This window comes from Squalius cephalus (genome assembly GCF_949319135.1).
Source record: "Squalius cephalus genome assembly, chromosome: 19".
Lineage (NCBI taxonomy): Eukaryota > Metazoa > Chordata > Actinopteri > Cypriniformes > Leuciscidae > Squalius > Squalius cephalus.
The window spans coordinates 24,344,395-24,359,822 of record NC_137140.1 but is presented as its reverse complement, the minus strand read 5'-3'; the positions used below and the strand labels follow the sequence as shown (position 1 = coordinate 24,359,822).

The window sequence follows — 15,428 nt, the reverse complement described above, 5'->3', positions numbered from 1 at the left end:
AAAAAAAAAAAGTAAAATGTAGTTTATAAAAATGAACAAACAAATAAACAAATATTAAAACTGGCATAATTTGCAAATTGTTCAAATAAATAAATATAAGATTAAGTGAAACAATTCTGATAAGGCAAAAGACAGTCCATCAGTTCAACTGGCCCAGAACTCCCTGCATTATTGATTGATCTTGACCCCAATACTTCAAGAGATGGATCCATCTCATAAGTATCGTGTATATGAAACAACAGTGACTGTTAAATTATATATGTGTTTTGTTCACAGTCCATGTAGAGCTCTTGGCTTGCACAGCTCTACAAATCTCTGCGGGCCCTTCTACGTTTCAACAGCTCCCTCCAAAGATAAACGATGCGGACCAGGGGAACCCCTTGACAAAACACTCCCAGGGTCTCTCCACAGAGCCAGAAAGCAGAGCTTAGGGGTTAAATATTCTCTCCGGTGCTTTTTCACCCTCACACACACACACCCCCTACACACTATATGAATATCTTCCTCTTTATACTTCCCTGTCTCTCATCTCCTTTGTTTCAGAGAGCCTCTTCCCATATTCCTCCTCCCCTCCTTTTTCTCACCACATCTCATCCACCCATTTCTATTTAATACATGTCATCCTTCTCTTTCATATTTCTGGGGAAGCATTCAAAAATAGCTTGCAGAAAGAGTCAGTCTCATCCGCGCGTGTGGAAGCGAGGGTGTTTGTGCTTGTGCGGTGATCTTTTGCCACTGAATAAATCTTCTCATGGTATCCTCTTTGTTGCACAAATAGCTGAGTGGTGTATTGTCTGCGCTGTGAGAAGGTTATTCTAGTGCAACTGATGGCCTTTTTCTTTGGGAGGGGAAAAAAAAAAACAATTCTTTAAATCCAGAACTTCTTCAGACTATCCGTCCACCCCCACAAACACACACACAAAGAGAGGAGGAAGCTGCAACACATATTCACTGAGGGTAAACAAAAATATATTCTGTGTTCTTCTTACTAATTCATCTAATTCATGTGTGCAGAGAGCAGTTGCTATGCCGATGACATCATGGAGTCTAGAAGGAAAGTGAAGAGACGTGTACAATGCAGCAGGAAAACACCAATCATCACACAACCATAAATCAACACAATAATACATATGTAGTCTCTGATATAGTTTGCTGATATATGCTGCTTTCACTAAACATTAAAACATGTAGTTCACAAAAAAATTTAATTCTATCATCATTTACTTACTCTCATGTCATTCATGAGTTTCATTCTGTGTTATTTTCTTTCTTCCATCAAACATATTAGAGTTTGGTCACATTAGCGATATTTCAGCAACATTTTGTGGGCCATTGTCAATAGCGTAGCTATGTCTGAAGCACTGCTCCCACACAAGCCACATTCAAAACAGACAGCTTTCTATCAGTTAGAGTGGCAGTTTGCGTGACCAACTTGAACATGAGCAAAATCTGAATGTGGAACTTTTTCGACCTCCTGCAAAACTCCAGAGCATGCGGATTCCTATTACCCTGGTAATCCAGAGTTCTCGCGAGAGCACAAGTTGAATTTGCTCAGCGAGTTACTCTGGTGTCGAATAATAATGCTCATTAAATATGCCCCTCAATCTGAGCTGCACCAATCACATCGGGTTATCTGATATGGGCGGGCCAGAGGCGAGCTAAACAGATGACGACAGCGCTATGACGTCGAAGTAGTTAGTACACATGGCAAGATGGCTATGGATGAATACCAGTTGTTTGAAACGGCTTTGGCCGCTACAATGAACGAGTTAGACTTGGCTTTTTATCTAAAACAGGAACAGAAGACGCCGCTCGAATCGTTCCTTTGCAAGAAGGACGTTTTTGCTGTTTCGCCGACCGGATACGGTAAGAGTATAATCAGAGAATGTCTAATAAGGTTAGCTCCGCTGGTAGCTGGGGTTTATTGTTGTGATTGGTCGTAGTGTTATCCAATCGCGTGCACGAGATTTTCAAATGCACGCTTGGTGCCGCCCCTCGAGCTGGGTGGTTTTCATTAGTTGACGCCAGACCATTAATCTTTTAGATTTAGGTCTGGATTTCCAGGCTAGATTCCTATTGAAATGGCTGAATTTCATAAATAATGCAATTACACATTAGGTAAATGTGACCTTTAAGCAGAATGTTCATGCTGCAATTTTGTATACAATGAAAGTAAATGGTGACCAGAAGTTTTAAGGTCAAATACCAACATAAAGCATCATGAACATGTAAAAGTGGTTCATAAGACTCGTCCACCACATTAAAAATCTTCTAAAGCCATTGGATAGACTGCATGTTGAACAGACCAAAAAGTTCTTCCCCCTCGTAGCTCTTAAATATTTTGTGTGATTGCAATGTGCATATTCAAATGTGCCTCAGTGCAATTGGTTACAAAACCAATACAATTGACAATTGGTATATCTGACTTCAAATATAATGCGACAAGTTTTGACACAACGTATTTGAACATGTGCAAGTGAGATATACAATGAAAGAGAAGATTTTTGGTGGGTAACGACTTAAATGTTATGTCATAAGGCTAAAAAGACACCAAAAATGTGTGACAAAAGACACGTTAGTCCGGTTTTGTAGATTAGTGTATTTTGTCGATCAGGAATGTCAAAGATGTGATGTACTGTAATTTGGTAAATGTTGCTGTTGGTTGCGGTCTATCGGAGCTGTATGAATCAGCCTACACAAATCTATAATAACGGTAAGTCTTCAGAGGTTTTGGGGAAATAGCTCATGCGTTGTTTATGGACTAGTTTTAAGGTGCTTTTTAGCAGCTGGTCACCATTCAGTTCTATGAGAACAGCTCAGGCTGGGTTTACACTTGCCATTAACATGCGAACAAACAGATCGGATCATCAGCCAATCACGAAACGCCGCAATTACATTTGTTCACATCCTGTGGCCTCTGTATCTGAATAAATAATTGGCTTTCTGTTTCCCGCACAATATTTAAATTAGGTCTGTTATAGGCCTTTACCACGGGAGAGTTTGAAAGGTAGAAGCTTCAAATGGTCTGGTGGCATAAAACAACTTTCCTTTAGACTTTATCAATGGCAGTGCCCATATATAGCACAGGATTCTTTGTGATTTATTCATGTACAATCGATCACAAATAGGATATTTATTCTGCCAATTTAATGCATGTACTATGTGGACAACATCTGGGTACAAAATGCATGTTAATGCCAAGTGTAAACGTAGACATTCGTCAAAACATCTCCATGGAAGAAATAAAGTCATATACTTTTGGAATTATATGAGGGTAAACTGATGTTGTTCCAAACTGAATGACTTTCTTTTTTTGTGTGTGAAATATTAAAGTAGATGTTTTGAAGAATGTTTTTGTCAACACAATGAAAGTCAATGGGGATTAAAACAACACTGGACTAAATTGAACTGTAAGAAGTCATATTTGATGTTTTTCAATGACATATATTTTTCAAAATATCTTCTTTTGTGTTATACAATTATATTTACATTACATTTTGCACACATATTATATATGTATATATATATATATATATATATATATATATATATATATATATATATATATATATATATATATATACAGAAGAAAGAAAGTCATCTGTGTTTCGAATTATATGTAGGTGACTATATTATGACCGGAAATAAAAACTGCCAAAACTGCAGAGAAAAAAAAGAGGAAAGCACTGAAGAAATAAATGATAATGTGTTGTGTGGGCAGAAGAGAAGGGGCACAGAGAGAAAGAGAGAGATGGTAGGAATGCTCCCCGGCTTTATTGTATTTCCCTGAATTCCATTATTCCACCATAGGCGTTCTTTTCGAGCTCATGCCGAGGGCTAACCTGAGTCACGTCAGCTATGGAGCCCAGGCGTGTCTCCCTGACAGTGATGGGAGCTGATTGTATGTCTTTGTAAATTTCCTGATGACCAGGTTTGCAATCTTATTTCTGGCAAAGCACACTAATTCCCATATGGCAAGAGGGAGAGTGATTTGATAGAGCAGTTGGAGAAGATAATCGTTATGAAATCACGGATCTCAAAGATGAAACGGCCCAGGCCATTTCTTTCCGATGAGAAGCAGGGAGGGGAACGATCCAAACGCTCTGGGGTTTAGCTGGGTTACGCTATCATTCAGAAAAATACAAGTTTACAAAATAAAAATCAAACAAAGAAATTGATCAGTGCCCATTAAATTCAAATGAAAACTTGGCATTATCCATGGGAATAAATCAGTCTCACCCAGGCATTTTAGAGAGTAAAAGATGATGGTTCCTGGAAACTCTTAGCAAAAAAATCCAAAATTTTCAGGGCCGCATAATTCTCCTATTTCTGATATAGAAAGATATGGTAAAAGTAGTAAGAGTATGCGGTTCCAAATTCAGCATCGATGACTTAACTCATTTAGACATTTACCGTCACCTACTGGCAGTTTTAGTTTCTTATTTAGAGTTTCATTTCATTCCAAAAAATACTTTCATGTTTTGGGGATAGTTCGCCCAAAAATCTAAATTATGTTTATTTACATTTACTCACCCTCATGTTGTTTCAAACCTGTATGACTTTCTTTCTTTTGTGTGAACATAAAAAGATATTTTGAAGAATGTTGGTAACCAAACTGTTTTTTTTTTTCTATAAATATATATAAATACCAATTCAGATGTAGCCTCTGAAAAAAAAAAGAAAGATTATGGTCGCTGTAGCCTAAAAATTTCTGTAATAAATTTTATGTTGAATCAAATAAAATATTTCTTTCTAAAGCTACTTTTTGTAATGCCAATTTGATGCTTTTCTCATTTAACACAATAATGAATCTCTTAATCTCTTAATTTGGTGTGCAATTAATTTGTGATTAATAAGATTAATAGATTAACTAATATCTTAATATGAATACACACACAAGTACACTACCACAGATACAAAATATAATAGCCTTTTGAGAGATTATGTGCACTAGACAATTATTTCTTCAGGTAATTTGCCAAGAGTATGTCAATATTGATTTAAAAATCCCGTCTAGAGGCAAGCCACTGTACAGTTGATATATGATTTATGTGACAGTATGCCTTTGAAAAGAATATTATAATCACGTCTCACAGGCACTCTGTACAGTGAACTTGACCCGCTGTCACAATGTAAAGATCACAGATTAGTATCATTCATTACAGCAACCATTAGCTTAATAACTCAGAAATAAGAGGTGATTCACCTCATGTCACAATCAGTCACATTGTATTCTGAAGTGCCTGATTTCAATGACTGCCTGGATGAGTGCCTGTGAAGTCGTGTTTTAAGCACTTCATTTAATGTGGTTAAATCCTCTCTAGGGCTGGGCCTTTTCAGGCTCATTTGTTTTTATATAGCCCTCCAAATGCTTATGACACCCCCATAGCCTTAGAGGAATCACAGTACAGTGAGAAAGAGAGATTGAAAGTGTTATATAACTTTCTGAGAGCCAGGGAAAAAAGAGTTTTGGGAAGTTAGAATTTTCTTCACTTGACAGTATATGGAACATAAAATACATCTGATAAAAACAGTGTTCTTTTTTTGTTTTTTAATGAGACATCAGGTATATGAAGATGAGGCACTACAGAAAAGCAAATTTTCACACAAAAAAGGATCATAAATTGTTTTAAACACACTACTATTACAAAAGTTTGGAAAGATTTTTATGTTTTTGATAGAAGTCTTATATCCACCAAGAAAAGTGTATTTATTATTCATTTATTTAATGCATAAAAAATATAGTAAAATATTATTATAATTGAAAATACCTGGTTTTCATTTTTAAAAAATTTAATTATTTATTTAATTATTTTAATTATTATCAAATAAATGCTGCCACAGTGAGCATAAGAGACTTTCAAAGACATAAAAAATATTACCTACCCCAAACTTTTAACAGTAGTTTACATATAGTGGAGCGGCTAAGTGCTTATGTTTGGCAGAATCGTTCGGTTTATGATACTGTACAAGCGTGAAAATTGGCATGAGCAGTCTCAATGGGTCACTTGACAAGAAAATTGTCCGAGCCACTTGAAATTTCAAGATGGCGGCCATTTTTCAAGATGGCCGACACCTTAGTGGAGCAGTTAAGTGATATAGTGGTTTATTTGGTGATACAAGCATGAAAATTGGCATGAGCAGTCTCTGTGGGTCACTTGACAATAAGCCACCTACAGCTACTTGAAATTTCAAGATGGCGGCCATTTTTCAAGATGGCCACCACCTTAGTGGAGCAATTAGGCTTAAGAAATCATTTAGTTGGTGATACAAGCATGAAAATTGCCATGAGCCTAATTGCTCCACTAAGGTGGTGGCCATCTTGAAAAATGGCCGCCATCTTGAAATTTCAAGTTGCTGTGGGTGGCTTATTGTCTAGTGACCATCAGAGACTGCTCATGCCAATTTTCATGCTTGTATCACCAAATAAACCACTATATCACTTAACTGCTCCACTAGGTGTCGGCCATCTTGAAAAATAAAAAATCTTGAAATTTCAAGTGGCTCGGACAATTTTCTTGTCAAGTGACCCATGGAGACTGCTCATGCCAATTTTCACGCTTGTATCATAAACTGAACGATTATATCACTTAGCCGCTCCACTAATATACACATTGAGTATATTAAATACCAATTTCCTCTGCTAATGTTCCCAATATTTGTATATACAGTACAATATCAATGTCCTCTATGGAGAATAGAAGTGAAATGTTGCTGGGTCCTTAAATGATAAAAGACATCCATAGCAGAGGATACAAAGCGGGAAAAAAAGGATTGCTCTCTGATACCCTTAGGGCAAAACACTCATCTGTTAAACAAAGCAAAAGGAATTTAGCAGATTGAAATCAAAGTCCCTGAGCCATGTTGCCAAGTCAACGATAAACCAGAGCAGTGTCTTTCCTGTGATAATCTGCTTTGAATTACAGACGAGGATCTTTTTGTTGCCTATCACCACATGTGGTTTGGGGCATTCCTGTGTCTTTTGGAAGTCATTCAACACAACATGCTTCAGGATATCTAGAGAAACCCAGCGCTCCACGAGAGATGATGACAAACGCCCGAAAATAACCTCGCGTTTTTGAGTTGTAACAGTTGTTTGATTTCATTTCAACACTAACTTCAAATCTGTGACCAATTACATTTTAATTTGTTTTCCATCTATTCTTCGATCTATTTTAAGTACATGGGGTTACAAAAGGTGATGTATTCTAAGAATGAGACTTACCTGCAGTATCTCGCATCGCTCTGTGTCACAGTGGCTGTCCTCACAAGGGTGAAACATCCCCAGAGTAACGCAGTTCAGCAGGATTACCAACATGCTGGCCCTCTCGAACCATGTGGGAAGCAGAAGTTAAGGAACAGTACACAGAAAATACATGCAGTCACAGAATATAAACAGAATATATGTCCTGAATATAAACAAATTACATTACTGCAGCCTAGATACCGCATCCAAGCTATCGCCAGACATATTTTCAACGATAATGTTGCGAAGGTGAGCAATAAAGAGTTAGAATAATGATATATCTCTGTTGTATAAATGATGTCCTTCTTTCACACTGTTATACAGAAGAAAAGGTTCTATATAGAAGATGAAAGGGTTGTGTCATGCGCTTAATACAGGGGTTCCCGTCATAGGATTATATTATGGATTTAGTTTTAATACATTTTAATTCACTTTTTCTTGTGATTAAATGTTATGAATTACAAAGCTTGTAAACACACTTTATAACTAGAAAAATTGTAAATAACCAGTTAAACGTGAAAGTATTATGCAACAATTTAAGACATTTCCATGTATACTATATACTATTTTGAGCATAAAAGGTTCTTTAAAATTGAGTCAAGAACCCTAGGGTTCTTATACAACCTCACTGAACCTTTTTTTTCTAAGATTATAAAAAAAACATCTTTGTTATTTCCATTTTAGTACTGATACTTTAATACTACTTGTACGGAGCCCCAAAATGGACGTGGTGATGGAAAAAATATAAGATGGGAGGAAAAATCTATTTCAATGCTTTTGCGTTCCCCCGAGAAACGTTCTGTTCGCTGACGAAACCTTTGCATTTCCCTCGTAAAAAAAAATTGTGTTAATCTGAGAAGGTGAATGTGATTTCACCAAGTACAGCATGTTCATGGATCAACATATTTATTGGTCCTGAAACAACATTACAATCAACCAATCAGATTTGAGGGACAAGTTTGCGGTTTATGTTCAGGCTTACAACCAGGGTTAGGTGCCTTTACATCAGCGTTAGTCACCTATCATTTCCCTCTGATTTTAGGGATAAGTTATGGGTAGTATTAAGTTTAGTTGTAGGGATAGGGCAAGGACTACATTTTCAGACAGGAATGTTGTTCCAAAATTGACAAAATATGTTGCTCCAGGAACATTTCTTACTTTGGCAAGTTTCTTGGGGAAACACAAAGCATAGTATTCCAAAGCAGTAACATAATTATTCCTCTTCATCTTTTTTTTTTTTCATCCCAATGTCTTTTTAGGGTCTCTGTAGTTTTGGAAAAGAAAAGATGATGAAATTGTAATAAATTGCCCCATTATTGTAAGCAATCACATAATTTAGTTATTACAGCTTTAACAAATAACATGTCAAAGGCTAAAATCACTTTCTCTGTCATGTAAACAAGGTCAGTAAAGCTAAATGTGTTACTGGGCCAAAGGTGCTTTTGTCATTATGTTTGTCATTATTTTTCTTGTGGGGAATAAATGACCTAGAATTCCTTCATCCTTTTAGCTCACCGCTAGTAATTGATCATGGGGTCGGTGTGGCAGGTTCTGCGGATGGCACATACCAATCCAGGGGTCGAGCTCACACATTTACATCTAAATTAAATACAAGAATGCTAATGCCTATACGGGGTGCCGTCTAAACAAAGTGGCCCCAGACAGAAACCAGCTCATTTTTCACAATTACTGTCAGAGGACGGCCCAAAGGGACATCATTAAAGTCGCCAAAACACAATAAGATGATGCGCCATCAAACAAGAAAGTTTCCTGCCAGGAGAAACTCTGATCATGGTCAACAATAAAACCATATATTGTCCTATGACATCATATTTACGCAACACAAGACGTCCAGTGAAAACACTCAGTGGATTTACAGTGGGATACGGGCCTCTAATGTGATCACACTTTCACAATGGCATCATGAAATAACCGACCTTAGTGCTGTGTGCAGATATATGAGAAGTCATAAACTTAAATAATGTATCCCCCGACACATTCTGTGTTCACTGAAATAGTTTCTGGTATAAAGCCTCAACACTGGTTTTACAGTATTTTACAGTTCTTGACCATAATGAACGTCTCCAGTTGCATAAAGGGGCTCAGACTGTAATGTATTCTGCATGAATAATGTAAACAGACAGAATGTGTCTTCTTCCCCCAGAAAGGCAGAAGACTAATTACATGCTGCTAACTTCTCTCAGGCATCATTGATCTATATGCACTGAACAAGAGGCACAGAGGAGAGTTAGTGGAACTGAAGTCGTGGACTATGTGAGGAAAATCACTCAAAAACAATGTAAAAAATGGATGATACACAACATAGGATTTAATAATAAATCATGCATAAGTACAATAAGTACATTGTCGTTCAAAAGTCTGGGGTCAGCACTAAGATTTTCAGTTTTTTTTATGGAAAAAAAAATGTTTATTCAGCATGGATGCATTAAACTGATCAAAAGCAACAGTAAAAGACTGTGCATACATATACACATACATACTAATATATATATATATATATATATATATATATATATATATATATATATATATATATATATATATATATATATATATATATAAAATGATAAATGCAGCCTTGGTGAGCATAAGAGACTTCTTAAGGAATCAGCCCAAGCTTTTGAACGGAATACTTTCTCTAGAATACTTTCTCACTGGTCACTTGCAACCTTCTGCTATCCAATATTTTTGCAAAATGGTCAAAAAACTGTATGTTTGACCATTGGCAATCAATCTACCACACGTTGCTAGTTTGACTCTTTATTCGTGCATGAAATATAACATGCAATACTGATTTTTTAATTATTTATTTTCCCTGGTAAGCAGGAGTTCTGGTCATTCTATCAGGGTTTATTATGCAATAATGATTGGCTGACTGTTTCTGTCTCTACATAGAATCTCCCATAGGAACCTATATGAAAATATTGCGATAATAAGGAAGTTGCCAGGTGCATTTCAGAAAAAAAAAAAAAAAAAACTGCCAACCCACCACAAGACACATTATCCACCAAGTTGTCAAAAGATCCTCCTAAAGTTGTCAGCTTATATGTCAGTTTTTAAAATTTAAATCTATAGCAACTAAAACTATATGTACAGATTTTTTTTTTAAAGACAACAAAAAACAAAACAAAAAAAAACAGAAATAGAGCCTTCTGCAACTTTTATATCCCCGCAGGATTAAAAGCGTTAATGAAGGTAGCAAGTCACAGACATTGCAAATGTTTTCTTTGCCAGAAAGCAGTAATAAAAGATGAAATGAAGAGTCTTGTGGACAGTAATATCCAGACAAGCCCTCATAAACAACAAATGGGAACACTGGAAAGTGTGCTTATAAATTATTTCATAAAGTTTAATTTGGAAAAACAAAGTGAACTCATACAATGGGCAGCATCTGAACTGAGAAAGGAGCTTAAAAATGCTGTGTGATCCTTCCACTGCGCACCATGAGCAGACACATGTTTTCTCTCACGTGGATCCCCTTCACCATTGCAGGAGGAGTGTAGGTGGGTTTCACTCACAGGCAACGGTGAGATCAAAACCTCATCAACTCTTTATGTTGTGTTTATGTGGAGCCCAATTCCCACATGAGGCTGCCTTCATGCTCTAAAAAGCCGTACTTTCACTCTTCTGACAGGCTGGAAAAAAGGAACGAGGCATAAAAAATATGACGTGTGTGTGCGATTCTGCAGCTTTTCCAGGCTGATTTTGCAGACTAATGCTAGCAAACACACCTGAAAGAGTGACAGAGGTGGGCTGAATATGCAACACGCTCAGATTTGTCAAGCTCCGAGACTTGGGTATAAACTTATCTTGTGCTAAGTAACAAAAAGAAATGAGGGGGGCGTCCCGTATATGCAGGATGCAGAACTATAGGGAAATTCTGTTGCAAGGACATGCAATGATAATAAACCCAGCAGTGAAGTAAATAAAGCTAAATGCATATCCTAGAAACTAGATGCACCAAGTATCCATTTTAGTACTGGTCTGAACAGACCAACAATATATAATGTAATGCACATGGTATTTTCATATGCAAGTTCCAGACCATCTGTTCATTTATTTGCAATCTTTCAAACCGTTAATATTGGTATCCTTCTTTCTCTGTGAGTCTAAATGTGTTCATGCAGGCACTTTAAATGTTTAGTGGCCCTTTCTCCAGGGTCTCAGAAGCCCATATGGATGAATGCCATGCTAATAGCCGTATTTCATCCGTCCAATGTTTAATTCAGAGCTCTTGGCATTAGCTATGTTTCATCCCAGGCTCGTACATTCTCCAGTGTCACACGTCCTGACATGGTCCTTTGCTGAGACCCTCTCAGAATTAGGTCCTCTGGTCCCACTGCACTAAAATGCCCAGCCTGCTCCAATGCAAAACCACCTCATGATATGAAGCAGGGACAGTGGGATGGCAATGGTGCCCGAGCCACTGCCCCTTCGCCCTCATGGGCTGAGATACCCCTCTTGCAGGGAGTGTGCTGTATATGACCGGAGTGGATTTCAATCCACGCTAAATGCAATCTGAAATCCTGATCCACTCCAGGGTTTCCATTTCTCGCTCGCACAACAGCCGCGCTCCGAGTTCCCTTCGCTCCTCCACGGTGTCGACATTCATTTGACATTCCAGTCTATGCCCTTTTTCTTGGCTTGGGCCACTGCCCCTCAAAATGTCTGTGCACGTCCCTGATATGAAGTCATCAGTACGCTCATTAGGAAAGGACATTTTGCTCTCTTGTTACCCAATCTTGTGACTTACTTGGTAAAACTATTATACCTTAAAAAGTAAGCAATCATGCATCTTTAATTTGAATCAAGGTGGAGTTGGGGCAGAAGCATCATGGCCATTTAAACATGGCAGTTTTAAGCCATAGTTTAGCCATTTAAGTTGATATTTAATACTAAATAAATAATTAAATAAAATGTCAGTGTAATCAAGGGGGATGTCTAAAACTAGAATGTTAATAATAATACTAAAATTAAAATTAATTAATTAATTTAAAACACACGTGAACTACATAAATGAATTAATTAATGGTGATCTTAAATAAGAAAATAAGTTAAGTTGCATAAAAATATTTCTGAGTAACCAGTGACTAAAAAGTGAAAAATTCTAAACCTATATACACACATAAATGCATGCATTCATACATACATACATGTACATACATTCATACATACATTCATACATACATACATACATACATACATACATACATACATACATACATTCATACATACATACATACATACATACATATACTGAGTGTGTCAGTGATCTTAAAAATGAGCTAATAAGCTGCATAAATAAGTTTCAGTCATCCAGGAAAAAAAGTGCATACACCTAAAAATGCAAACAAATAAATAAATAAACGGGAAAAATGTATTCTAATATATATAATAATATACATTCCATAGGTGTAAGATGACCCTGGTAGGAGCATCCATAAAAGCCTCAGTGCATAATTTAACACTATTAATTATAAACTAATTAAATAATCTGATGGACAGAATCGACTAAGATTTAGCTAACTTTCATCTCTCCAGATCTACATTGGCAGAGATATAGGCCTGAATTCAGTCAATATTTCAGAGACATGAAGCTCACATCTGATATGTCCTCATCCCTCAAACAAGCCCATCTGTCAAACTTCTGCATGTAAAAGTCTAAAGCTGTGAAAAAAAGACAGATATGTGATTCTAGGGACTTGGGAAAGAGTCTATGGGGAATGTGAATGTATTTATGCCAGACAAGCTCCTTTCTCAAGTGCACTTAAAATGTAACTGTAAAGTTAGCTGCAGTCCTCTAGGGTAAACAAAGGAGAGTTGGAGGTAAACTCTCTTAAAGGGACAGTTCACCCCAACATGAAAAATCTCTCATACAGTATATATTCACGCTCATGTTGTTCCAAATTTTTTCCGCTCAACAGACACTGGTCAACAACCACTATTTTTTGTTTGATGACATGATATCAAGGCCTTTAAAGCACAGCTCGACATGAGTGCATTAGCAAAGAGAGTCTCATCTAGAGCGCACAGTCCCTTGTTTTCCTCACTGTTAACAATTAGTCCTGCATGATCTCCCAGATAAAAACACAACAGAAATAACACCATTTAATTTCTGCAGAATGCCATTACGAAACATAAAACAATAGAATAGAGAGACGTATGCACAGTTAGTGAGCAGATGGAGGTGTACAGTATGTTTTCTGCTGCCTCTTACAGCTCTGCATAAATACATGATGAGCCTCTTAGCCATCTCAGATTTTGCATACAATGTGTAAAGCAAATATCATAATTAATTTATTTAAACTTGCTGTGCTCTAAGACACTAAATGCCACACAAGTTTTATTACTTAAGTGGTTGATCAAGTGGAAATTTAAGGAATAAATATTTTGTGCCTTCATTTATGTACAGATGCTTCAGGGGCCGTAGTCCAAAAGCATTTGCCAGGTTCAGCTTTCCATCTAAAATGGAAGGAGAGTTTGAGAGACGTATTAAAAACCCTCAGAAGCAATTTAAAGGCCAGATGGCTATAAAAAACATTAAGATTTCCTCAGCATCTTCTCTTTGGAGTCAACTTCCTGCAAGCGGCAGTTCTGTTACAAGATCAGAAGTCTCTGTGGATCAGTGAGGAAGGAATCTTGTGATGGAACGCTGACAAAACTGGGGACATCTGACTGCTGAAGTGCTAAAAGAGCCAATCTCTGCTTTACACCAGGGAGAAGCTTAAAGCTAGAAAAGTTTGCGAGTAACTGTTGCTTGTCTGTCAAGTGTAAAAATCCAAATTCCTCTAAAAATAAAGAGGGAACTTGAGGGAAAGCAAGGTTCAAAATTAGAAACTCGCTGTGGGACACAAACACAACACGCAGTTCTAACCAAAACACATGGGTAAACATGCATCGCAGAGGAGGTGAAACGGCCAAGATCTAAAAATGTTGCTGGATTTGTTAACCTGATGTGTTTTTATCGAAGTGGGCTAGAGTTAGATTGTAGCAAAAGCATGAATGACAAAAAAGTAGGACAGGACCATTCAGATTCTATTTAACCTTAAATAGATATCGGGATATTTATGTAGGCTTAATATATTTGCTCTAAAAAGGCAGATATTTTTTCAGTCCCAGGTAACAGGGAACTTTCTCAGAACTTTGGTTAACATTCAACATACCCTCAAAGTAATGAAGAAACGTTCTTCCAGTAACATTAATAGAATGTTCGTTCACAGGTATCTGGTCTTTAATAATGTTTTCAAGACATCTGCAGAAAAACATTATTTATTCATTGTTCATGGAACTTATTTTGTGAAACGCTTTAGTTCATCTAACATTTTTTAAATGTTACAACTTGTTTCAGAATGTTCAGAGAACATTCAAAAGTAATGTTCCCATAATACTTGTAGAATGATCAAATGGAATGTTCCCTTATCATTCGTATAACCAAGAAAAACATTTTTAGAACATTTAAAGATCTGGACGTTTTGAACGTTTTGAATGCCGTTTTCATAACGTAATGGGAACATTAGCGAAACCTTCTTAGAACATATTTTTGTTAGCTGGGGTGAAACCATATATTCAAATCAAACCAATTACATTCAAAACACTACTAAGACTAAAAACTAAAAAACAATTAAAATCTAGTTCAAACAATCAAGGCACATTAAATGTTTCACTAAATGAACATTAGGGCAAATACTAATAATGTGTAATAAAATGAACGAATATAAAAAAAAAACATACTAAGGCAGTGGTTCTCAACTTTTTTGAACATAGTGCAAATCAATGTTTAAATAGCTACTTGATTCACTGAAAGTTTGAACTGATTCATGAAAAGGAAGTGAACTCCAATGCCCCTTTTGACAGTTAAAATCTGAGTTGCTATTAAAAATATCTGTCTAAATGATCTTATACTTGGATATCTTGAGATAGGGATTTGCAGAAGACAAAATAAAAAGTAATGGCCAAATAAAAAGCACAGTAAAATCACTGGCATGTGCTGCGTAATTTTATATTGCCAGCAAAATCATTGAGAATTTTCTATGTATATCACCCATTCCTAGACCAGGTAGAAATAACAAAAAAAGGCAAGTGCATGTCAGGCCAGGTTCAAAATCGCTTTTGAAGTGCCTTGACTGGACAGTCTTTACACCCAAAGCCATTAATTTATCCA

General features: G+C 36.6%; 1 protein-coding gene across 3 annotated transcripts in view; it reads right to left on the bottom strand.

Moving 5' to 3' along the window:
- cacna1g (calcium channel, voltage-dependent, T type, alpha 1G subunit) overlaps positions 1 to 15,428 on the bottom strand; it is a 211,292-nt gene that overhangs the window by 115,500 nt on the left and 80,364 nt on the right. For all 3 annotated transcript variants that reach the window (XM_079851286.1, XM_079851287.1, XM_079851288.1), the window contains exon 3: positions 7,226 to 7,338. In XM_079851286.1, the coding sequence (XP_079707412.1) occupies positions 7,226 to 7,338 (113 nt within the window). The remainder of the gene's footprint in view (positions 1 to 7,225; positions 7,339 to 15,428) is intronic.